We start from the raw sequence: 26,599 nt of genomic DNA on the forward strand, positions 1-26,599 counted from the left end.
CTGAGAGTTGAGCAACGTTTTTCTTATTGTTATAATTTAAATAAGAAACCGTACCTACATAATATGTATAGTAATGCTATGGGGTGGCCACCCTTACACGGTTATACCCTCTGTGCTTGCCCTTGGGGATCTGGTTTTTGCACAAGTGTATACTGCGCACTGCGGTGACGTTAACAGTATATGGTACATTTATTATTATACAAAAATGGCTTATACAATGTAACAAAGCAGTGCAATATGATAATGAGATGCGACGTTGCTAAATTATTATAATATGGTCGTGGCCAGTTGTTGCCAAATGCTCATAACGTTTATTCTAAAACTAGTCCCCGCCATTTATATATATATATAGATTAAAAGATGTGCGCTTGTATACTTACAAGCACCACTGTTCAAGCTTTAGGTATATGTGTGCTAGTCAAACTTATTTCATTAAAGTCTCCGGTCTACAACAAAGCTGGGTCCATATATTGATAGTGTTCAAACTGAAAACAGCAAGAGGTAACCAAAAGGTATACATTGTACATGGTTTTATTTCCAATAAATCCACTGAAAAGTGATTATAAAATGTAATAACTACCAAAACACTGTCCAATCTGAGATAAAACACAGTAACTATACTTGTAGCATGTCCTGGACAATAAAGCAGTGTACCTAAGTTCAATAGAGATACAGCATATTATTGTTTTCTTAAAAAACTGATTTTCCAATTCATACACCGCGTTTTTAGGCACCAGATTTTATCGAGATACCAATCAGATACTTAGGCACTGACTATATGTTTATTTTAGTTTATTCATTCTATATTGTTATCAAATATTACTAACAACAGAATATACAACATTTTAACTGACAGAATATATAAGTAATCTTTATGGAGATACTGCGTTTTCTAAAGTTTATTTTATATTTTAATGGGTACACAATATCATATTCTAGAGACATAATATGCAGTATCTCTTTAAAAAGTAAAAATAATAAACTACTAAAAAAGCGAGGGAAAGTAATTATAATTTTAAAAGGGAAAAACAAAGAAATATATAAACTAACTTTCCCAACAATTAATTACACACCTACAGAATACAGGTTTGTAGAATAATAATATTATGTTAAGTATCATCAAGCTGTTCATGTTTTTGTTTATTATGTTTCTCTTAGCTTATATACCTATTCAGAATACCTCTAATAAATAATAATTCAATACCTCTAAGCACAATAAGAATAGCCTATTCTTATTGTGCTTTGAGGTATTAAAAAATAAATAAAAATAGTGTATATTTTAAAAAGTGTAAATCAAAAAAAAGATCACGGCGGCGGTGGCGGCGGCGGCCGACGCAGAAACGGAAATCTGCGTCCGAACCGGTTGCGGACGCGCGAGGGCACCGGCGGCCGCCATTGGTCCGCGCCATCGTCCGCCCTCCCATTGGCCGCCGGCCCGTCGCAGCACGTGCTGCGCGCACCCGGCGACGTCCACACCTGTCCCCGGTGGCCGCCGCCGTCTGCTGCACGGGCCGTCGGTGGCGGCGGCGGCGGTGGTGGTGGCACGACACCGTGGTGGGGAGGATACACCCGAAAATAGCCGTCCACCTTTCTCGAGCCGGTGGCTGCTGCGAACCACCGGCGCTCATTCTCTTCGGCGATCCACACCGGAGTGGTTTACCCAGCACCGCGGACCTGTCTCTTCGGCCGGTGATTTCGACGCCGGTGCAAAACGCATACGAACAAAAAATATATATTTACAGTTTTGATTTTTTCGAAAACACAGTTTTATTACAAGTCGTGTGTGTGTGTCCGATATAGTGATTCGATATAGTGTGTGTTAATAATTGAACAAAATACCCGTTTCGATTGTACTATGCATATTTGGGACGACAAACCCGTTTCGATCATGCACCACAAAGTAACCGGCAAAAAGATGGATTACTCGCACTGTCCGCTGAAAAAGCGACCCGTCCACTACGACAGATACGTCAAGGACGAGATGGATTTCGGTTAGTAAAAAAAAACAAATATACATAATCTCTATCTTGTAGCCACAAACATCCACTTGCCGAAAAAAAGGGGGACGCGCGACCGTTGCGACCGTGGGAAAAACCCTGACGGCGAGCGACCCTCCTAGTCGACCGTTTTTGCAAAACACCCCTCTTGCAATAGACCCCCTAATATAATTATTATTTGCACTATAATAGTAAATATACACATCACTGATTGTACACGATATATTATATTATGTACTTATATGGCACTATTATAGTCAAACCGCCATATTTTCTATTATTATATTTAGCCTAGATAAACATATTACCTATAGATTAGACGAATCGAAATAGTTGTACTTACCTACCTACATGTTGGGTATAATGTTATGAACGCAGCACATTTTGAACGTGCATCGCTAATGCTAGCGATTGCCGGTAAAAATATTAATATAATTATTTGTGACATTTAAATGACGTTGATGATAAAAAAATATACATAATATACACAAACCGGTGTAGGTACACGACCTTCGGACATTGCCTCGACTTATCTTGGGTGTATATTAATTAATTTGCGGTCGTTATAATATTATGTATACCTACTATAATATTACCGCTATCGCTTCACTTGCAATTTAAAATTCAAAAACACACAGTTTAAATCCATTTTCAACCGTTAAATTTTATAATTATTTTGAGTCAAATAATTGAGCTTTAAAATTATGTATTTTTAATTTTTTTTTTTTTTCTTTACAGAAACCGCACAAGACTTGACCGAACCCGAAAACCTGAGCACCAAGCCCCAAGACTTGAGCGTCAAGTGCAAACCGTCGACGGTGACTTTGCAAGATTCCAAAAAAGAAGTACCGTTCGGTCACCACCAGTTACCGGTACAACCGTCGCCGTACCACCACCATCCGTACCAGCCGACGGCCATCAAGCCGGGCCCGCTGGAACCGCTCTGCCTGAACATAGCCGCCGGCGGCGACCACCCCGGCGGCGTGGGCTATCACCACCACCACAACAACAACAACAACAACAACAACCACTATCACGGTCCCGCCGTGCCGCGTCCCGTGCCGGCCCAGTACCCGCCGGCGGCGTACCCGTTCGGTTACATGTACCACGGACTGTCGGCCGAACGAGCGTACCCGGTGTACTCGCACGGACTACCGCCGCCGCCGCCGTCCGCCACGCACTTGCCGCAATCGTGCGTGGCTCGCGACGCTTCACTGTCGCCGCCCGGCTCGGCGTACTCCGCGTTCAAGCCGCACGTGCCCGGCGCCGCGTGGCAAAGCCGCGGCTCGGACGGTTGGTCGCCGTCCACCGTGACCGAGACGTCGTCGCCCGCCGTGTCGCCGTACGGCGCCCAGTCCAGCGAGAGCGACACCGCGTCGTCGGCAGCCACTACCGCGACCGGCTCGACGGCCGCCGGCAAGTCGGGCGCGGCACGGTACAAGTGCGGCTCGTGCGCCAAGACGTACTCGACCGTGTCCGGGCTGACCAAGCACCAGCAGTTCCACTGTTCCGACGACGAGTGCGGCAACGGCGGCGGCTCGCCGAAAACGTTCAGCTGCAAGTTCTGCGACAAGGCGTACAACACGCTGGGCGCGCTCAAGATGCACATCCGCACGCACACGCTGCCGTGCATATGCAAGCTGTGCGGCAAAGCGTTCAGCCGGCCGTGGCTGCTGCAGGGGCACATCCGCACGCACACCGGCGAAAAGCCGTTCTCGTGCCCGCACTGCAACCGGGCGTTCGCCGACCGGTCCAACCTCAGGGCGCACCTGCAGACCCACTCGGACGTGAAGAAGTACTCGTGCCCGACCTGCAGCAAAACGTTCAGCCGCATGTCGCTGTTGACCAAACATTGCGACACCGGATGTCCGCGGCTGCAAGTGGCCGACAGCGGCCTGCACCACCATCAGCTCCACAACGTATCGCCCCCGCTGGCCCATTGACGGGACGGCCGCATATGCGTCGTCCTCATACTATTGATTCTTGCCACCAATTATTATTATTATAACTATTTATTTATTGTAATTATTATTATTTGAATTTTTTTTTTCCATGTAATACTTATAATGCTTTATTTTTTTTTTTACATCTACTTCGTACTAGTCACTTTTTACATATTTATTTATTTATATAATAAATAAACAACTGCACTGTATTAGGACATAAGGTTAATATTATAGTTATTATAATATATATATTAAACATTATTATTAGGTATTATTATTATTATTATTATTATTATTGAGCCATATTTATTGTGCATGATATATGTATGTTGAGAACTAGTCGCCGTTTATACTGTTTTATACCCCATGTCGGATTCGGCCATTATATTGTGTATTATTATGATAATTTAAAAAATATATATATTTTTATATTATATAATGTATGCCATTTTTTTTTTTACTTAATTGCATATACTGTGTTTTTCCTCTCTAACTGCGAATTTAATAGATAAAATTTATATATTATAATATTGTTAAATACATTATATCATACGATTAAGTTTTTTATTAATATAATATCTCTTTTTTTTTTTTTACAACAAAATTTCAAAATTGTTAGATATTTTATCCTACAACGTACCTACTCTTGGACAACAATGTTAGATAGGCATATATATATATATATATATATATATATATATACATCAAATGGTACTTAACACGAATATATTATACAGAAAGCTTGTCGATCAGGCTACCCCCGGATCTGCTCGGGCTTCAAAAAAAACATTTAAAACTTAAAATCAGTTCAATTCGAAAACAGGTACCTACCATTTTCCCAATACAATAATTCAGGAGACAGGTTATGATATTATTATTCTTATCTAATCAACGATGCTGTTGCCTACCTACCTACCTGTTGAGCACCTCCTCCTCCTGTCTGGTAGTATAGCTATACCTGTACCTAATAATATAATATAGGTAATACAGTGTGTGCTGTTGTGGGCGGTGCGTACATTCGTATATGTGTGTATATAGTAGTAATAATAACAAACACTCGTGGGAAAACGGATGTGTAAACGCAAATACTATGATATTATATATATATATATAGGTTAGGTGGTAGCCCGGTTTTTATACATAATATAATATTATAACACATACCTATAGTGCACCGACAATGGTAACGGGTACCTGTTCTGGTTGTTTGTCGGGTCAGTAGCGATTTATACTTACCTATGTATACATATTATATACCTACAAGAAGAAAAAGGAGTCCATGAGAATCAAAAAAAATCACACACACACACACACTGGTCCACGGTTCTCATCAATCTGCAAAAACACCCCACCACCCCTCGGAACGGGTTCCCATAGGTCACACACGTATGAAATATATGGGCAGGAGGAGGAGGAGGTTTTTTTTGATTTTTATAAGGTGTACCTGACGTTTGACAATATTATGCACCTCTATGTAAGGCGGTCGGTCGTGAGAAGGAATGCTCTTCCTGGGAACACAATATCTCATATATCACTATTGAGAACGGCTGGACATACACAAGTGTTTAAGATAGGAATAGCAACAAAAAAGAATCATTTTAATTATATCTAATTGAATCATTTTTACCGAAACTTGGTAGACAAAAAGCGCCGGCAAGTGCCGTGCATTGAGTGTGTCGGTCGAGAGGGTAAAAACGAGCAGGTCGAGTACAGAACAATATATGGTCCAAAGACGAACACCATCAATTACAAGGGTTGATAATTTTTAAAAAAGGTCTTAAACGGTACACTCTGAGGTGGGCGTAAAAGCGTTACAGAACTTTGCCCCCGTGGCCGGTCCGTGGACTTTCCAACGAATTCGGAATTACCCAACACCTACCCCATAATATATAGTATAAGTACCTCCCCTATTGCCGCACAGAGATAATTGAAACGTGCGGGTATATAATTACACGTGCCACAACGAGCCGTCGTACTTAAGTGTACAAGGGCCGTTTTGATGTTTTTTTTTTTTTTTTTTAATTTAATTTGTATTCTGTAATTCCCAATTGCCTTTGTGGTGCCGCATGCGGGGATCAAACCGACCGGAACCGCACACAACTTGCCACCCTTCAAGTACAATGTGTGATCAATACCGTATGATCTATAACGCAGCGCTATATAATATTATGAACAGGCCAAAAAAATTATTGTAATATTATTTCACGTTTTTTTTATTGGGGTAGGCGCTTTTTGTATAGCAATTACGGCATTAGGTATATTGTTTTTCAATCGAATATCATATTATGGTTTAATAGTGTTACAATACCGTGTATTAAACGACCAAGTCCGGTGTTGTAATTATTATATTGTAAGTACTGCGTACTATATTATTGCACCCGCATATGGGTGTCTGCTGTCGTCGGTTCTTTGCACATTAACAAAATATAATTGTATGATATTATATTTAACAGCATTGTCACGCTGCCATGTTCAGAACACTTGGGACATATAACAGGTTAAGATGGGTTTTTATTTAATTTAACCAAGATCAATTTTCGAAATTCTATGAAAATATATTTTGTATTTTTCGAACACCGTCCGTCGTTGCAGATTGGTCGTACATAATTCAACGGCACCAATTATTATTACAATTATTATTAACTCGGGTAAATCGTCGGATAATCGACCCACGCCAGCAGCAGCAGCAGCCAACCTTATAAGCCGTTGCCTTAATGAGTTTTCTCGTTTTCCCGGAAGACCGGGGCTTTTCGAATAATAATTATTATTATTATATTGAAATATCCTTTCCGGTGAAATGTATTAATTTTCCCAATGAAAAACGTTCACAAAAAAAAATAATCACACTGCCATTCTAGGCAACGTTCACGCGGTAATTTAAACGGCACGTGCGACCACCCCCTTTACCTTTACCTCCCCTGAAAACTTTCCCCGCCAGAATGTATTTGGCGTTAGCTACGTTTTTATTAAACCCAAACGGGCCGAATCCGTCAACATTATGATATTGTTATTTATGTTGTATTGGCAATGGCTTTTCCAATAAACAGTCTGCACAAACGTCAAACTCGACAAGTACACATTGTTTGAGTTATAAACGAGCCAGTATAGGTACTACCGTCGAGTCGGAAGGCAAGTTAGTTGTTCCTAAACGTTATGAGTTTTAAAAAAACAGTTTTAAGACACTTATGTTTGGTCTAAAGGGTAGATAAAAAAACAAACGGTATTTATTGATTTACAAGAATTTATTGATTTAAAAACACACATTTTCCTGACAGCTTTTGTTTGAGAAATGTAACAATTTTTTTGTGCCTGCGTTAATAATTGTCGAAAATCTACTCAAGTCTACTTGTCTTACACGTGTAAGGTTGTGCAAAATAGAATGCCACGTTAACAATTAAATATTGTCGGATATCGAGTAGGTGGTAATTGTAAGGTTTCCCGCCACGTCGTATGCGAAGCCCAAATCGTAGAACCATTTGCCCAACGCGGTGTCAACGCAATGGTCGATTTGGTGCTGTACATATTGCAACTTGGTAGTTTCCTGCGGTATCAGCTTGTCCTTTTTTTTGGACGTAAAATGCTCCATAGAAGTTTCTGCGGACAGTTCTTCGTGTGCCGGAACTTGGCAATGGCGGTTGGTAAAATACTTCAGGTTCTTGTTGAATACTTCCAATAGAAATTCCGTTATGGATTGGATTTCCAGTTCGACCGCAGCCGCGTTCGTACCCGTGTTACCTTGCCGGGACAATTTCGACAACGTCCTCGGCCAAATGCTCGCACAAAACTCTGCCAATTTTCGCGTGGCTATCATTACACTGTGCTTGGGTCTGGACTGAGGACGCAGCGAGTAGACCAGGTCCAACACGTCAGCCATGTACTTAAACAACGGCCACATGCTGTGCAGTTTGGTCAGCAGCGAATGGAAGCAATCGTAGTAGCTGTTTTCGTTGGAAGTTTTGGAAGTCTTACCCGTTTTTTCGGTCCGGCAAACCCGTATAAACTGTTGTAAGACAGCCCTGTACTTGAGAATGACTTCGGCGTACTTGCACATGAGCACGGTCCAGATGTCTTTGTATCTCAGCAACACGTTTGATTCGTCCACCGGCTTCCGGTTGCTGGACACGGCTTCGAGTATTTCCGCCATGGCGTTGGCGGGCATACGAGTATTTTTATTAATTATAATCTTAACGTCACCCATAGACCGCCATCCCGGATGTTGCACCAACGTGTTTAGGTGGTTGGCCAGTTGAGATTTTTGCAATTCGCTCAAATCTTCGGCCAAAACCCGTGTAGACCAGTGTACAGCCACCCAAACTACTAGTGTTGTGATCGACGACGTTTGCCAATGCATTATCTTAGCACAAAAATAAAACCGTGACACACAGAAGCACTGTTCGATGAAAAACTTTAACTAAAGACCACAGTGTTTGAAAAATGTAATTACAATTTTTATTAATATAATTGATTTGTTTAAACACATGCCAAAACAGCTATTTGTCATTGGTGATCTTGATTTAGGCGGAGGAGTTTAATTATTTACCTCCGTCTTACCTTAAAGAAATTATTTATTAGCATGTGTTCGATTTTGTACTCGCCAGACGTGGGCTAATAAATTTGCAGATAAAAAATGTCGACTTTTGTTTAGTCTACTACTTCGAGTATTTAAGAAGATGTTCACGGTGGACGAAATAAATAATAATAAACAGACTCGACATTTTTGAATATAAATTCAACATAAAAATAACATAATAGTCAGAAACATAAATGGCATTTATGTGTGTTATAAACTATAATGATTTCAGTGCAAATTCCCCGAACCTTGTAGCTACCTCAGAATTTTATGAAATGGATCTTAAGGTTTTTAAACGTTCAAAATATAGCACTATTGTGAAGATAGGTCTATTATATAGCATAACTTGAATATAAAAATATATAAACAAATCTGTCGTCAACATTTCTTTTTATCGTCAAAATTCGTATCATTCGTTGTCCTAATTTGATCTTCAAAAAACTTCAAATCAAATTAAAAGATTTTAGTTGTCTGCAAGTTTTGCGCCATAACAGTCTTACTAGTAATAAAAAAAAAACAAAAAAGTAGATATTCTATTTAAGATACACTATAGTTTACACTTGTAAGTCCCTATGTTGCATTATTGATTATGTTATATTATATTTATCTAGAAAAAACTTTAACAACAATGTATATTTAAAACCCTTGTCAAAGGTAAATATCGATTAATTTCTAACACAAACTAGTAGGTAACGCTTATTTTTGAAATACAATAGTTTTCAAGCGAGGTGTTGTAGAATTTCACTCGGATACAGATTGACCTGTACTAGCGGCTAATCGAGATGAATGGAGATAGTTGTGTTCGATCCGTAATAATAAAATAAAACAATGCTATTTAATAATTTATCGGCTTTAAAGCACATATTTTCCTAACAGCTTTTATTTGATAAATGAAAAACTTGCTTAATGTTTTTTTACATTTCCCAAAATTGTGTGACGGCGATTTTTTAATTATGTTTTGTGTTTACTTAAATTATTTTAACCTACGCGTACACGCATAAGTTTCTAAAAAAAAAAATCCCAAAAGAGGGACAAGCATTAATTACAAAGGCTATTTACAAAACTAAAGATTTGCTAATATTATTTGGAGATAACATATATATATACAAGTATGACTTGAATTTAGTCAGATAAATTTTAATTTAGTTTATTCGAATTCGTGGTCATAGGATAAACTTTAAAATATTTAGCCGATACTAGCTTGATCATTTTTTTAGACTTTCTAAGCTACGACTTGACGCAAGCGATAGTTACCTGCGAAACTGCATTATATTTTTCTAAATAGAGTAAAGAGGCGGGGGGGGGGGTAAACGTTTCCACCGTCTTCTGTCTAAGATAAGGATGACAATATAGTAGGTTTTCCGGTAGACTGTCCTCGTGGTAAACACCTTAAACACTACAGCACTTGACACGTCACGTACCTACCTGCCACAGGGTGCACATCCAGTGTATGTATATATTATTATTGTGCAAGGGGAAGAGATATCGTTACATGTGTGTGAACTCCGGTGAACCTCGGGGGTGGAAAGCGAGCATATACCGAATCCGGAGTGAATGAATCTCGGGTGTGTGTGTATGATCTGTAGAAGGATTTCGAAGAGAAGGAGACGGTGGCGGTGTGCAGCATCTGTCACACAAACAGGTAGGTATAATATGTGCGAACAGGAGACGATGAGAGAAAAAAATTGGTATCGAGTGTTGTGTGTGTGTGCAGTGCAGTGCAGTGCGGAAAGATGTAAAATAAGATGGAGAAAGAGGGAAATATATATTAGGTATGCGCGCATCGTTTCCGGTAAGTGAATAATAGTAATAATAATATCCGCCCACGAGCTTATGTGTAGGTACATTGTACGGTAATAATAAATAGTGTGTACGCCTAGCCTCTATTCTTTCTGTGGGCAATATTATTATTATTATTATCATCATCATCATCGTTATGTATGGATATGTTAACCGCCGGCAGATGTGCCGTACCACCCCGACCGTGTTCGTGACACAGCACCCCGTTACGGTTATTAGCGCGTTTATATTATAAAAAAAAACATACCAGTAAACACACACACACACACTATACAGTACCTACATATTGTATAATAGTACCTATCCATAGTGTCTTCGTGTAAATACATGATAATATAGATCTTATAGTACGTACATTCGGTAGATCGGCAGCCTTTTGCCCGGAGAAGAGGTGGACATCGTCAGAACTGATACAGCCTTCGGGAGCAAATAATCTTAACGCCAGACACGAAAACGGGACTTTGGATAATGTTGGCTCATAATAAGATTCTGTGTACGTTGTACACGTTCTACCGGTTTCTATGGCGCACACATAAATTCAGTGCGATCACCGCGTGCCGTCCGTCTCATCCGAGTTTTTTAATGACAGCTATGGATTCGGCGCCCGACAGGTCTGCTGGTGGTGTCAAGAAACGGAATGTCGCCAAGACGGTGGGTCTGGACAAAAAGGGCAAAAAAAAGTCTAACGGTAATTGCACTTTCAACGAGCAAGCCATGTCGGAGGCGACCGTGCGTGCCGGCACTAGCGGACCGCGGCCACTGCGGCAACGTGGACCGGACACAGACCGGACGATCAGCGAAGACCTAAAGAGCAAATGCAAAATCAACGAGATCTCCGAAGAACGGCATTCGTCGAGACACCTTCGCGCCGGCGGTTCGCATAACTTGGCCGAGAAAACGGGCAACGTCATCTATCTGGGCTGCGACAACGACGAGCCCGCGGCCAAGGCGCCGGCGCCCAAGAACAAGAACCTTCTGGTGCTGGAGACCCTGGTCCGGATCCGGAGCCGAGTGCACAAGATCCTGAAGCACCTGGAAACGGACGACCTGACGCGCAAGGAACAGACCGACCTGAGAACCGAATTCTCCAACTACGTTAAACAGGTGGACGCGTTCATGGAGCGCGTGGTCGAGTCCAAAGAGATGCTGTCGTCGAACGTGTACGCCCAGATGTACACGCTGGAAACGCGGTTCAACCTGATCATCAAGAAATACCTGAAGGCCTTGTCGGTGACACCGTCCAAAGAAGGAATCCTGCAGAAAATATGCTTCTGTTGGGGCCCGTAGGATTCGGCTGCGACCGCACGAGTCAGGTCGCTGCAACAAGCTATCCGATCATCCGGTTACCGGGGTTACCGGGCGACGTTTGGCAAGAGTATTAATAATAGTAATATCGTACTAAGATGGCCTCTAAACGAAAAACCCAACAACGTGCTCCTCCGGCTTCTGACCGCGTAGTAACTGTAGTAATTTATTGTTGTGAATGATATTTTTTATTTGAAATAATATGTATAATATATTTTATGTAATACTTGTAACAGCTATGGACGAGTAAAACGAACGTTTGAAAACATTACGGCTTCTTCTTAGACCCGCCTTACCCCGTACAAGCTCTCAATGTGGTCTAACCTAATTTATCTTATTTCTGCAACACCCTCGAACCATTTTCAATGTTGGCCTTTGTGTTGGCATTCAAGCAATGTTACATAGGCAATTCTAAGTTAAAGCTTTGAATTGGTGCCATTTTCATAAGACCATAATACATTCATGGAAACTAGAGTACCTTCTTAACTGAATAGTGTCAGGTTTTGAGGATTGGGAGCTGAAGACAAACGTCGCGCTTTCGTTGCTTAGTTATGGTTTTTTTTTTGTTGTTTTAATCTACATATATGTTGTACGTCCCGTGTGTATTAGGTATATAATGAATGTGAATCATATCCGTACACTTAATTCGGGCCGTAGTACGTGTCGGACGTGACCCGCGGGAGATAAGTGAATTATTTCTCGAGCTACCGTGCATACCATTATTATTGTTACTACTACACAGGTATGTACATCAGGTGTGTGTAGTTGGGAATCTTATGTGTTTTTTTTTTATGTTGCGCAGCTCTTGTGTGTGCCATCTTAAGCTCATCCGGACGAGATCGTTAATCGAATAATACTTTTCTAAATTCTATGTGTGTGTGTGTGTGTGTGTGGTGGGTTCACACGTGTTACATACCGTAAGAAGAAGGCGCAGACTGTTGTGTATTCCGCCCTTGTACACGTGATGGTGTACTCTCAAGTATGTATATATATAGATATATTATACCAGCCGTGGCCCGCGTGAAATATGCGCCGGAGACACGTCGTGAGTTCGCAACAGGTGGTTTTTTTCCTTTTTAAAAATGTTTTTTTTTTTTCATGAATGGCACCTGTTCTGCCACCAGTTCTCGCAGACGAAAATGTTTAGAGATTCGCGACTATACACCTGTGTGTGAATATATATAGAAATAAATTAATAGTGCAGACCTTGCTCGAATCTACTTTGAGTGCACCGACAAAATTAACATACCGTTAAATCGGAAAACCGCAAAAAAAAGAATATCATCTCATTTCACCGATTTGATTTATCGTTTTTATAATTTTAATTTGTGTCTAATATTTAGGTAAAGCTAGCTGTATACCTATAACGTCACATAAAATACTGTCCTGTAGTAATAAATTTGGTTGCATTTAATGTATCAAAATTTAACCAACGCTCCCATGTAAATTCATGTAATTCAATAAAATATTGTGACTTTTTTATTGATGATAATATTACTTAAGTAAACAACTTTAATTTTTGCTTGTAGTCCACAAATGACTCTACATATTTTGTTTTTATTTATTCTTTTTTTCCTGAAAATGTATTATAAATTGTAGATCATATCTGTTGAATGCGTTGTATTGTACATATTAAAATGTAATATTGTAAAATCGTTGTACTAATTGCTTCATTGGCGTAACAATTATTATTATTATATTTTTTATGTCGAAAATTTTAAAAAGTTACCCCTTGAGAAAAACCACCTTAAAATTGATATCTTTTACTGTTTTAAAAATATGACTGTCGATAAATTTCTAGAAAATAGTTCTGAATTTGTTTCAACAAAATATGTTATTTTAACCATTTTATTTAGGAAGGGGTTGACATTTTGTTATAAACATTTTGTTTGGGGGAAATAAAAACCATTGCCGTACCGAAAAATTATGCGATGTTGCGCGTTGCAATATGGGGTTTTTTTATACAAAAGGTCGGACCCTTGGGAACGTTTTCAACCATTTATGTTAAACTGCTTCTTGGAAAAAGATTTTTAAAAAAATAATAACAAAATGATTGAATTCTGGGCGGTTTTGTGCACCTGTTCATCGACGAAAGTATTTAGACCAAGAAAACAGCTAACACTATTGGGTCACATGAATAATTGTTGTGTTCCCACTGAACGAGTGTCGTTTGACGATGGCAAACACACCGAAACAACGATTTCAATTCAAACTGTTCAAATATAGTTCTACACTACAACACGCTATGAAAAAAGTCGTTAACTTTTAGCATTATGAAAACGCTGTATTGAAACCGCTCGGTGATAGTCGCATGTTTGTATTGCCCACTTGGTTTTATTTTCCAGAACGTTCACTTTGGATATTGTTTACCATCCTAGTGTGTGGTAACAGAGTAGTCTACGGTTAGTTGTGCAAATAAAAACAGCGTCAATATAAAAGTTTCCAAAATACCAGATAAAATTTTGGCAAATATAAATGCTTATCGACCAGAGGAGAATAAAACAATTTGTTCAAATTGCATCCCTATAACTTATAAGTCTCGTTGTGTCCCTCCCACGCCTCATGAAGAATTTTTTCTGTTCTAAATTTTCAGCAATTACATATTTGCTTTATTATTGAGTGTACCTGTGTACCATCTGTGACAGTAAGGATAGTTGGCAGAGTCGGGTCAAAGGGATTATTGTGTTTTAATAAACCCCCTCTCTCCTGTGTTAGGACTTGGATCCTTTATTTACGGCGATTTTATTAAAACAATTATTATATAAGAAAACCAGCACAGTGGCAGAAGTGTTTGTGTGTGTGTGTGTGATATTTTATATACATTGTACAACCGAGCACGTGTAACTCGTTATCGGTAATTGGGGTCGATTCATGTGGCAATACAGTGAGTAAAAATATAAAGGGCACGTGGGGTTAGAGTATCACAATCATGATAATAACAATACACTGGTCCACTAGCTTGGTACCAAAGCTAGGTATACACTAGCTGAAGGTAGACTAGAGCAATAGAAGAAGACAGTATTATCATATTATTATAATTTGTGCAATACGACGTCGGTTAAGTCACCGTTTGCCGTCGTTTTGTTTTTTGGGGGTTTCTTATAACATTTTTTTTTTCCAACTCATCTTCTCCACTGTAGCAGCCCTTAACGAGGTCAACGAGAACAGCCGCCAGCAGGTGTCGTACCGTCGTCAATGTTAAATAATAATTATTGTAGCTTATATTATGTACACTCATATAATATGTACAGCAACGAACATCCGGCGCGACAGTCCATATGGTTTGTGTGCTACACTTGTGTTGTGTACATTGACAAAAAATAGAATATAACATATTAAATTTAATTCATCTAGAATATTTAGGCCAGAGGATCGCGGATGTGATACTGTAATAAGGGTTGGAGCATCCCTATTCTCACCCAACCGTAAACCACAATCTGTTTAATACAAATTGCATTATATTGGATAATAATATCGTCATATTGGTATTGGGTATCAGATCGGGAACCTGTTCAGTTTTTCCATCATTATTATTATAAACAAGAATATTATTTTTTTGTTAATTCTTGAACTGTTTAATATTTTTAATACAACATATTTTATATAATTTTCATAATTAAGTTATTTAGGTTACCAATACATGACATTAAACAAAAACCCTCAACATTTATTGGTGGCAAAAGTGTAACTTGATTTAGAGTAAACGAAAAATGCGAAGGATTGGGCATGGTGGAGGTTATAAATTAATGATAACGACACAAATTTCAAATTAAAAACAGATAGTCCAGTTTTATTACATTAACTATTACACGTTATCACGACCAAATGTCTTAGAACATCTTATCGCAGTATGACCAACACTGCAGCTGATAGTTGAAGGGCACAGGGGAAGAAGGGTAGTAGTCCATTAAAAAAAAAAAATGTTTCAAGTTAGCTTTTTTCAATAAATGGCATTAATTTTTTTTATTCATGTCAATAGATTGTTTAAATAAATACATTTTTTATTAGAATAGCACTTAATGTGATTTTTTTTTTGTTCTTATGCAAGAAGGAGAGGGATTCACCAACTTTGTTTTTGCTATACTCTACAATGTTCATACTTGGACTACTACCCTTCTTCCCCCGTGCCCTTCAGTTTGATAATGTTGAACGAAATAGGCAGCAAAACGGATATTAGGAAAGAGATATTATTAGCTTAGAAGAAATATTCGATTGACATGTCTCGTTTGGAGAGAACCCAAGTGGGTTGGAGAGAAAAACCTATCCCGCCAGCCTCTCTCAATAGAATTCACGGTGGCCACACGCATTGGTACAAATGGTTTTTTTTACCGTTGTTGTTATTATTATTATTATTATATTATTATAACGCCGCTATTCGTACGTGCTACCGGGTTCAATTTGGCGGCGACGGCGCGTAACAGCGTTAAACAAATTTATTTTTTTAGTATATTTTTTCTCTCTCGCTCTAAAAGTATGTACTTCTATATACGTTTCCGCCGACGCACATTAAAACACACACACACACAGCAACCAACAGCCACCGGAGCAGGTTGCACACATGTCGCCGTTTCTGCGCCCTCGCTTAGGTACATATATATATGTGTATAGGTAAACGCGTGCACATTTTTCTATACTTATATACTATATACGTAGGTATATATATACATGTACTCACGGGGCGCGTGCCCGCTAGCCGTAGTCGCCGGAGCAGAACCCATAAGTTGCATTATTCCCTATGATATTACACAGGAGCGCGCGAGCCAACACTTAAGTCTATATATATATATATATATCCACACATATGTAAGTATACAGGGTCGCCCCGGGACCCGATTCCATTATGCACAGCTGTCGGGGCCCCGGACACGTGAATGTGTTTTTTTCAAATCTGACGAACCGTGACTTCCTCACGCAAGACTCTGGCTGGTCTCTACCGGTGTAGTTGTAGTAGTAGTAATAGCGTAGGTTTACTGTATGTGTATATATACCTAAATATGCAGTACACACACTTGGTATATGTGTGTTATTATTATTATGGCAGTCACCTGTCAGATGCCGGCTGCCGTCGTCGGTCGGGGGTGCTCTCGTACCATATTACATACTCGACCGGTAAAGATCTATATATATATATATATATAGATCATCACGATATATCCAAACAACCTTATGTGTCGTGGATCGAATAAATAAAATGAAAACAGGTTCAACAAACCCTAATAATGTGTGTGTGTGTGTGTTGCTTGGGGGTTTATAATTAATCGACGGCTGTCGATTACCTGTTCGTGCGGAGGTACATATAAATATAATATTGTATAATACCTAATTTAATCTAATATCCACCGACAGGTTGTGCGCACTCCTCCGCAAACCGTATGCGGGAAAAATGGTTCGGTAACGATCATGATGATGATGATGATGGTAGTTAACAATAATAGCTGTACTATATAGAAGCCGACCGAAAACCCATAGTTGGGGCACAGGAGCTCTCACTACAGCTATAACTGCGGCGTTGTTGGTCATCATCAGCCACCGTGCTGAATTTAAGATCCAGTGGCATTATTGCAACAGGGACAGCTCTACAATGTCCAGATTTTTCAGTGGTCCACAGACTGGGCGACCATTGGCCTAAACCAACAATGTAATGACCGGGTAAGAGTTTCGAAAGGAAGTTAATGTTTGCAGAGTGCCTTCGATGTGATCGGGAAAGAAGGAGATTTAAGAGCTGTCATCTTAAAAACAAATGATACATAAATAGCGCAATAGCTTACTTCAATTATTTTATGATTTTACTGTAGTGTAATGTCTTATTCGTGCTCAAGGAGTAAACAGCAGCTCTATGGACAACTTGTTGTGTTATTATATTAATTATTATTGGTGCATTATACTATAATAGCGATGGTACACCGTCCTTTTACCGAGGCGGCCCGCTGCGCGATCAAGGTAAATAGGTATAGAGTTATCCTTGCCAGCTGACAGGTATCCAAAAAACAGTATGTAGGTATTTGATATGTATATATAAAGCGTATCGATTCGGTCGGTAATCGGTACGTTGCCTTACAGTTGTTATATTTTACTAATAGAGTTATTAGATTAAATTACCTATACATAATAGGTGCAAACGGGTGTCTTTTTTTTATTCTCCGAGTAAAAGAAACCGTGAAAAACTTTCACACAGGATGTAATAGTATATTATTACATTTCATCTTGACTCGGCGGATCTTGGATTTAATTTTCTCTCAAAGTTTGGTGATAAGTTAATAACAAAGTATTGATTGGCATCCGGAAAAAACCCCAGGGAGACGGAAGAAAAATATATATCTATGTAATACACTATACGAACCGAGAAACGACTAAAGTTTTCCGCTTATAAAAATAAATATCTTTCCAAAACGCCTGAGAGACATTCTATAATATACTTTTCGACCGTATATCTCTCTTTGGGCCTTACATAATTCTTCCAATGTTACGCTACGGATGTTGCAGAGACAGAAGTACTATCGGAAATTATAAGTTCTTGCCGACAGTTTAATACAGTTCGGTTATAAGTTACACAATTGCCGTTATTCGGCGTGCACCGATATAGGGGGAAAACATTTTGTAGTTCTTATCCAGACCAAGTTTAAAGATAAGAAATCATTGCTGAAAGGTACTTTTTTCGGCTAAAAATCCCTGAAATGTACATATTTATCGACTAAAAGTAACGTCACGCTATACATTTATTTTCAAATAATCCAATTAGTTAGAAATTTGTATGGTGAACATTTTTAAGCTGTATACAGGGTGATCCGGTGATTTTACCTTATCCCTTGTACGTAGGAGTAGGGTTAACCCTTAAAAATGAGTGTCTTACATTAGATGAATAACCTTGTATAGTACTATCTATGTACATACATGACAAACTAGAAATATATTATCAAAAAGACCCTTAGAAGGGGTGACATTTTTTTCATTTTCGAGAATAATTTTGGGACTTGTTGGGATATAATTATAGGCAGATGATCAACCCTTAAACTAAATGAAAATGTACCCCGAGTCGCTAGTTTTATTATTGGCTCACTTGACAACACTACAAAGCCAGAGATAATGTGTTTTCTATTCTGAAAGAATCAAACATATTAAGAGACCGTACAAAGAGCTTGTGGAAAATATATTTTAATACTAGTATATTATACTAGCTACACCTACCTAAATATTTAAATTTTATGCTATTTAAACATATTTAATAATCTATAGAATCGATTGAGTAATGAGTATTAAACAGTTATGGGAATTATGCAATTACGACTGGCGTTCAAAACACAAAAACCTCATCTTTTTTATAGAGACTGTTTTCAATCCTCGGGAAATCAAATCAGTTCAATGGCTCAGTGGTATTTTATTGTTTAAAAAAACAAAGACAAAGGGAAGAGGCGGTGATTGGCGGGCCCTTGGCTCACATCTCGAAGATCCACCGGATGTTAACCTTTTCGAATTGATCGTACTACTTAAGCACATTAAAAAAAAATGTCCAGGCAATCCTGCGACAACCCTCTACGTGGTGCACTCCGGACGACGGCGGATTATTCAAATTTCCCCGGATGATTGTCCCATTGCCTAGCTCGACCTCCGCCGGTTTTGTATTATCTCTACAGCTAAAAAATAAAAGACCTAAATAAAAAGTCAAAGAAAAAAATCCCATCACGCCACCCACAAACGATAGGCTAGGATTATAATGCGAGATTAGTATGCGGCCGGTACGGCGACTGTTGAGGCTATGATTGATTAAACGTTTAAAGGGAAAAAAAAAGTATAATATATTATAATAGTTATCGTTTTGGGTGCTCGAACAAAAGGTCTACGTTCGTACCTTGTTTTTCTTTATTTTCCCTCGACAACGTCTTTGCTCTCAAGGAGAGTCTGTCGAAAAGAAAGTTAATATCTTTTTGAAAAGTGTACGCTGTAATTTATTTATTTATTTTTTTTTTTTAATCTAAATAATTGTTTTTTGCTCCGGTGGAGTCGCTCGCTTCTTTTCTTTTCAACGACAAACGTAACAATTATTATTGTTGTACATCTTCTCCGACACAAGTAACTCATAACAGCTAGAGTCCCCGATACAATCTCACTTTTAGCCATCCGCCCCATCTGTTCTCGTTTTGACCGTTGGCAAGGTATAATATGCACACTTGATTGATCATGCGTAGGCGAGTCGATAATAATATGTAATGTATTTATTTATTTTTTTTATTTTACGCTGCATCTTCCCGGTGGGGGGGGGGAGAGACACGAGTGCATCCATTCTGTATATAACCAGACGTTGAGTCGCATTAGATCCGCATGAGATTATGTTATTATTTAGTCTTCGACTTTGAGAAACGGATCGTCGAAGGCGCAATTCAAATGACTGTGACATGTTTAGCTATTAGCTAACATCTTAACTTAATCGAAAATCCAAAACTCTACTATAAATGGTGTTCCAGCATGAAAGGTAAGTAGTAGGAGATTGGACATCTGGAAACCTTCAAATAGGCTCCCCGTTTTCCTTAAGTAAAAAATTGAAAGTTTCGACAATTAAGTAAAAAAATAATGACTTACAAAAAAATATTGTTCCCTGTTATTCAGTGCAAAAAGCTCACTTTGAAAGAGGGGCCACATCATTTTCAGTCCCTTTCCGCCCCTAACTCTTCTCTCATTTATTTCTTACCTCTAGTCTCTAATCATTTATCTCTTATCACTAATATCTTATCTCTTGTTTCTAATATTTTATCTGTAATCCCTTATCATTTATCTCTAATCTCTCTTCGTTTATCTCTTTTTAATTATCTTTTATCACTTATCATTTATTTCTTATTTCTTGTCTCTAATCATTTTTCTTTTATTATTTTTCATTTATCACATCACTTTAAGTCACGTTTTCTTTTTTCTACAAAACATTTTTTTTTCGTTTATTATCAATACTTATGATATAATAGATAACCCTCCTAACCTAAAGAGGACTACGTTACTTGGGAAATAACGTTCATTCGGTTTGTACGATGAAAAAATGATGAGAGAAAAATTATTAGAGACAAGAAATAAGAAAATAAATGATAAGTGATGAAAGATAAATGCTAAGATATAATTGATAAGAGAGAAACGATAAGAGATAATTGATAAGAGATAAACGATAGATGAGCACAGACTTCTACACTAATTAGATAAGGTACTCGGGGCGTTTTAAATTGGCGGTAGGTACCTAGTGAAGTCAACCTTATCACGCAACCACCATGTTTTCGGTTGGCAAATAATTTATAATCACATAGAAGCTATATCATTTTTTTAATTTGTGTTTAATAACATCAAATACATAATAAGTAAAGACCTTTATTAAGTGGGTACGACATTTTCCATAATCGGTAATACACTTCATAGTAAAAATATGAAATGTTTTGCCTACCCAAATAATGGCGCATACTCTTTATGATGCTTCATGTGATAACAGGAGTACCTTATCTAGGTTGGTATAGAAGTCTGTGGAGATGAGAGATAAATGATTATAGATAGGTGATAAATGATAAGAGATTAGAGATACATTATTAGAGACTAGAGATAAGAAATAAATAATAAGATAAGTAATAAGAGAAGAGTTAGGTACTGAAAAGGATATGACCCCTCTTTGAAAGTGAGCTTTTTGCACTGAATAACAGGGAATATATAAAAAAAATGTTAAGTCATTATTTTTTTACTTAACTGTCGAAACCTTTAATTTTTTACTTATCGAAAAATTGAAAATGGGGGACTTTTTTGAGGGTCTCCCAGATGTTCAATCACCTATTACTTACCTTTCATGTTGGAACACTCTGTATATACTATCTTCTTGCTATCCACACGGGTTCGCGGGAGTAAACTTGTCTGTTTATTTTGTAATGTTTTTGTTTTTATATTTGTTCGTCTACGCGTAAATTAAAATAAGCCAACGTAACGGTTTGTTTTTGGGATATAAAATCATGGAACGTTGATAACACGATCCGGTAAATGTGTACGGTGAACGAGCAAATATCATTAGTGTAATTAAACAGGACGGGTGGCTTAACCGTGCACATGTGTGCCGATTATAGTAAAACAGAATTGTCTATCCGTGACGCGCAAACCGACGTGGTCCAACGACACACGACCACTTTCCAACGCAGTGGTTGTATACAATTTTTTAACCCTAATACTTTTTGTATTATAGTAATTTTAAAGTGTTGTAAGTGAACAACTATAATCCCAATCATAATCCCAAGGCGATATACTTACTGGACATAACTATGCAGTGTGAATAGGTTCAGAAAGCTAGGCCTAATTCGAAGTGAGGGAAGAACGGTGGTGGTCCTAAACCGAGGAAAAGGTAGTGGTAAACTATTCTATCTATAAGTTATAACACACAGACCACAGCTGTATATTGTTAATGAATTATGACGTCATAATATATTGGCTATACACACACCTCCAGGCAATTAACACATATTTTAGCGCACCGCCTTTATTCGCCGCTCATAAATAACAACTATTTTCGAAACCATTATAATATTGATAATAATAATACGTGAAATATGGAAAAATATAAATCACAAGGTGTTGGGAAAAATGTCAAAAAATCACCACCGTTCGTTAAAACGTTGTCAATATAACAAGTAGCCGATGTCCGACACCGAGCACGTGTGTCCCATACCGGATGAACGTGTACACATGAAGGACTTGCCTAGGTATGCACACGGTCTAAGGACCAGTGTTCAGATCGCCTAAGTAGAGGATACCTATGTATGGGTTTCAGTTTTTAGTAAAGCGCACCACCATCTGGTTATATAAGCTAATCTGTGGTTGTACCATAAAGCTCTGCCTTTCTAAAGAGAGCTCTAGCATTTTCTTCTCTCACGGTAATTTGTATCGTTTTTATTGGAAACATAATATATGCAATCCTAGGCTAACAACCTAGAGAGAGAGAGAGAGAGAGAGATGAGAGAATCGCTGGTTTCAACAGTCATGTGTGTTGTTCGATTGGAAAACTACTTCAACGCTAACAACCGTAATCTTCCAAGACGAATACTTCCAGACAGGATAACAATGAAGACTAAGAGTACACGGGGAAATCAAGGTAGCCTATTCTAAGCAACCACGAAAAACACACAGACAGATTGTAAACACTCAAACGGTACGCTGATAGATTTAGGTTAAGTGCGGTGGTAGGTAAACGGAAATTCAATTTGGTTTGGTCCATGTTGCGTTAACGCAATACTTTTACCTATCATATATAGTTACAAAAATAGCTACAAACGAGTGGTGTGTGTATGTGATGAAAGGAGGTTGTAATTTATTCTTAGGAGAGCTGTTGTACGTCGACAAGGGCGGTAAATAGACCGGAACGAGTTGAGGAGAAAAGGGATGGAAGTGAAGGCACGGACATAAGATGCTAGACTGACGGATGTTGTTCAAGAGTTCTGTGCTCTTAGACGAGAGGAAATTATTGGACCGGCCTACCCCAAGCACTCGGGTGAAATAACGCGAACAAGCTGAAGAATAAAGTGAGCTATATTTATGTTGATACATCAAACTGTACCGTCTATAAATACCAACGAAAAAGCAGTGGCAGAACCAACGTTATGGGTAACACGTGCCTCGCAGGGGTGTGGTAACACGCTTTAAGTATTTCTGAAGAAAAAAAAATAGGTTACCGAGACTGTTTAGGCCGCCGGAGTGTTGTCTGTCGAAAAAGTGGATGCTAGTTTAAATATGTAAATAACATTTTATTTGTTAAATAATTAACACTTAACTCTTTTGACAGCCATTAATCGGAATTCTTTAGTGAAATTGTATATAAAACATTAAATTTCGATTACAAGATAAAACATAAGTTGAATTTAGAATTTGATTAAAAATCGCATTGACTTTTTTCTGGCTCTTTTAAGAAAAAGCCCCAAAGGTTAATGAACTAGTTATATAAGCATGATCCAAGACGTGTTTTTATCCTTTTTCAAGCGGAGAATGATCTTTCACTTGTACATTTTGTACAAGCCTTAGATAAGTATATTTGTAGTTGTAAACTACATTTTCATCTACATTATCAGAATACACCTAAAGTATTGCATTTGTATTTTCAGTTACTTCTCATTTAGTCGTTTTGTGCAAAAATCCAATTTTTTGTGGAATAATTTATAATTTTAATTTTTTTTTTCAAACTCAGTTAATAACCGAGTGGAGCCGACAGGAACTCTAGCATATACGGGACGGAAAAGACCAGTGGAATCAACATGTCCTTTCAAAAACTTACCTAAGAGAGGCCTGACGATCAGATATAATAGGAGCATAACCCAAACCTCTTATTCACACAATTTAAATGTCTACAAAAATCATCCGCTATGTATTTTATTTAATATCAAAAAGGAGGGGAAATTTTAGTATTTGACATTGTTATGACGTAACAGAACATATTATATAACGAAAAGGAATTCAAACAAATCCGCACGATGTTGACAAAACAATAAATTATTTATACAGCTGGTGTACATTCAGTATTTGAACAAAATATATCCAACATTATGACGACGTTGTGCCATTTACACTTATTTAGAGGCAATTTTTCGTGATAGGACAATAGTTGAATAGAACAATGGTGTAAATTTATCAGTACAGTTTTTAGACGTCATGTGAGGTTAGGTTCTGTTGTCAGGTACTGTAAATTAGCAAATTAACAAATTTTGAAAACTTCAATCAATGTACTCAATTTCGTTTTTCTTCCCGGTCACAGTGACCTGAGGTGATTGAAAGCTTGCACTAGGATTTGGTTTTATTTAGTCTTTGGGGTAATACAGTATAGTAATGATATTGTAGGTACAAAAATATGTCTGGCACGCGCCGGATACAATATTGTGTAGGTACACGGGGAAACGACAGCAGTCATCCTGCGTCCTACCCTATACACACATACACACACACACCCTGTGTCCAACATAATATTATATAACCCGTTGAAAGTTTCCTCCGACGGGCTCGGGATGAGTATATTTTATTATTGTTCTAAGATGACTGTGCGTTACAATTGTCTGTACAAACATTGCATATCCTTTCGGGTGGAGCGACTGGGTGGGTTAGGGCTAATGTAATGTAATATCATGGTATCATCGCGGTCGAAGACCACTCGGTGGTACGTGTACCTACTGCACAGAGCGTGATAAATTGGTTAAATTAAAAAAAAATATATATATCCGAAATTAAATGATAAAAACCAATTAACAGGGCATATGGGCATGTAGGTACCCCGCGACGGGGGTGGTTGGCCGGCGACGCATCGCCACATGGTCCCCGGTGGTGCACCGGCACAGAGACCCCGGTGCATATTAAACCTGGATGGAAAAAGAGAAGGCGGAATGGGACTTGGTTCGGTGGCATATGGACCGATACACACACACACACTACACACACTTCTAATTGAAACGCCTCGTGATGAATGTTTGTTGTACACCACCCTCGTGTCCCTTATGTGCCTACGCAGACAGACAGGAACTCGGGATAATTTATTATATTGCGGTATGACCGTATGTGTTCGTATGTCCGAATCTAATAATTAGCGGCACGTGACACCATCACCTGTACCGAAAAAAAATAAAAGCGAACGATCACGTCGAGCCCGGCTGAGCACCGCCGACCGCCGCAGTCAGTGCCCCGAGACGAGAACCGCCTGCTGCTGCCGCCGGTTGTCCGTGTCTTGTGTGTGTACACATCATAATATTATTATCATTGTTGTTGTATAATACTATATTAATAACAGTAATATACATAATATGTATATTGTATACACATTATATATCCGAAACGCACCGATGAACTTTGTACCTGCTGCCGGAGTCTCTCGAGGCGCCTCAGACTTGGTGCCCCTGCAGTACCTGTACATATTATTATTGTGATGACGAGTCCAGTGGCACAGATGCCAAACCGATTAACTCTACTCAAATAAATTGCGAATAATAGCATTTGGTTGGATTAAAAAAGTGTATACTTTTCAGTGGCCAAGATAAATAACTGCGTGGTTGAATTTTTCACCCCCAGAGTGCGTTAAGAAAATTGGCAATAGTACTTACATACATTGTTTCGAATAACTTTAACCGCCCGTCCTTTTACCAAAACTATCATAATACTTTTCTTGATTTTTTTATATTTTCCTCGTTTGTATTAATAATTTTTGGATACAATTCAATCCTTTTTATTAGGAGTTTTGTGTTTAAATTTTTTGACATAGCAAGTTGAGAAGGTGAGCTATTTAAACTTGTTATAATTGCATTTCCATCATTTAATAGATATAATCGTAAATATTTTTTTTCTAAAGTACATTTTTTTAGTACTACCAACAAATTGTTCAGATAAGCCATTACTCTTTGGATAATAAGGACTTGATGTGGTGATTGTGAAGTTTAATTCATTAGCTAACTTTTTAAACTCAAAGCTGTTACAAGGCACATTGTCTGCAATTAAGGTTTCAGGCATTCCAAACCTATTGAATACACCCATACACCGATCTATTATTGTTGAACAATTTATTTTTCTTATCTCAAATACTTCAAGCCATCTTGAGTAATAGTCAACTAAGATAATATATTTCTTTCCCAGCACATCATCTATGTCGGCTCCTAAATCAATGGCTCTTTTGTATTGTTTGTTTGAAATTTTTGACACACTTCACAATAATTATTAATTTGTTTTCTATATCAGAGTTTATACCTGGCCTTGATACATAATAAGCGTTTGCCCTAGTTTTTACAATACCTAAATGAGTTTCGTGGAGAATTGTCATTATTTCTGGTCATAACTGTTTTGGTACTAACAATCTGTTTTCCCAATTGATTAAATTATCTTCAACTGTTATGATATTTCTTAATTTATAATAATGTAATAATTCCATATTTTCTGTAGACTTAACTATATTTTTAGGCCAGCCTTCTTTATAATACTTTAATATTTTTTGTAATGAATAATCATTATTGACATTA

General features: G+C 38.2%; 1 protein-coding gene across 1 annotated transcript; it reads left to right on the forward strand.

Annotated features, from left to right (window-relative positions):
* Positions 1-1,648: 1,648 nt before the first annotated feature.
* On the forward strand, positions 1,649-4,385 carry LOC126844707 (zinc finger protein SNAI2-like). Its single transcript, XM_050583086.1, has 2 exons — positions 1,649-1,991; positions 2,736-4,385. The coding sequence occupies exons 1-2, from the start codon at positions 1,856-1,858 to the stop codon at positions 3,938-3,940; spliced, it is 1,341 nt and encodes a 446-aa protein (XP_050439043.1). The 5' UTR covers positions 1,649-1,855; the 3' UTR covers positions 3,941-4,385.
* The last annotated feature ends 22,214 nt before the right edge of the window (positions 4,386-26,599 follow it).

The sequence above is a fragment of the Adelges cooleyi genome, unplaced genomic scaffold (genome assembly GCF_023614345.1).
Source record: "Adelges cooleyi isolate 19-005CV unplaced genomic scaffold, UGA_ACOO_1.1 ACOO_flye_CR_arks_rails_tigmint_CR_PRNA_651, whole genome shotgun sequence".
Lineage (NCBI taxonomy): Eukaryota > Metazoa > Arthropoda > Insecta > Hemiptera > Adelgidae > Adelges > Adelges cooleyi.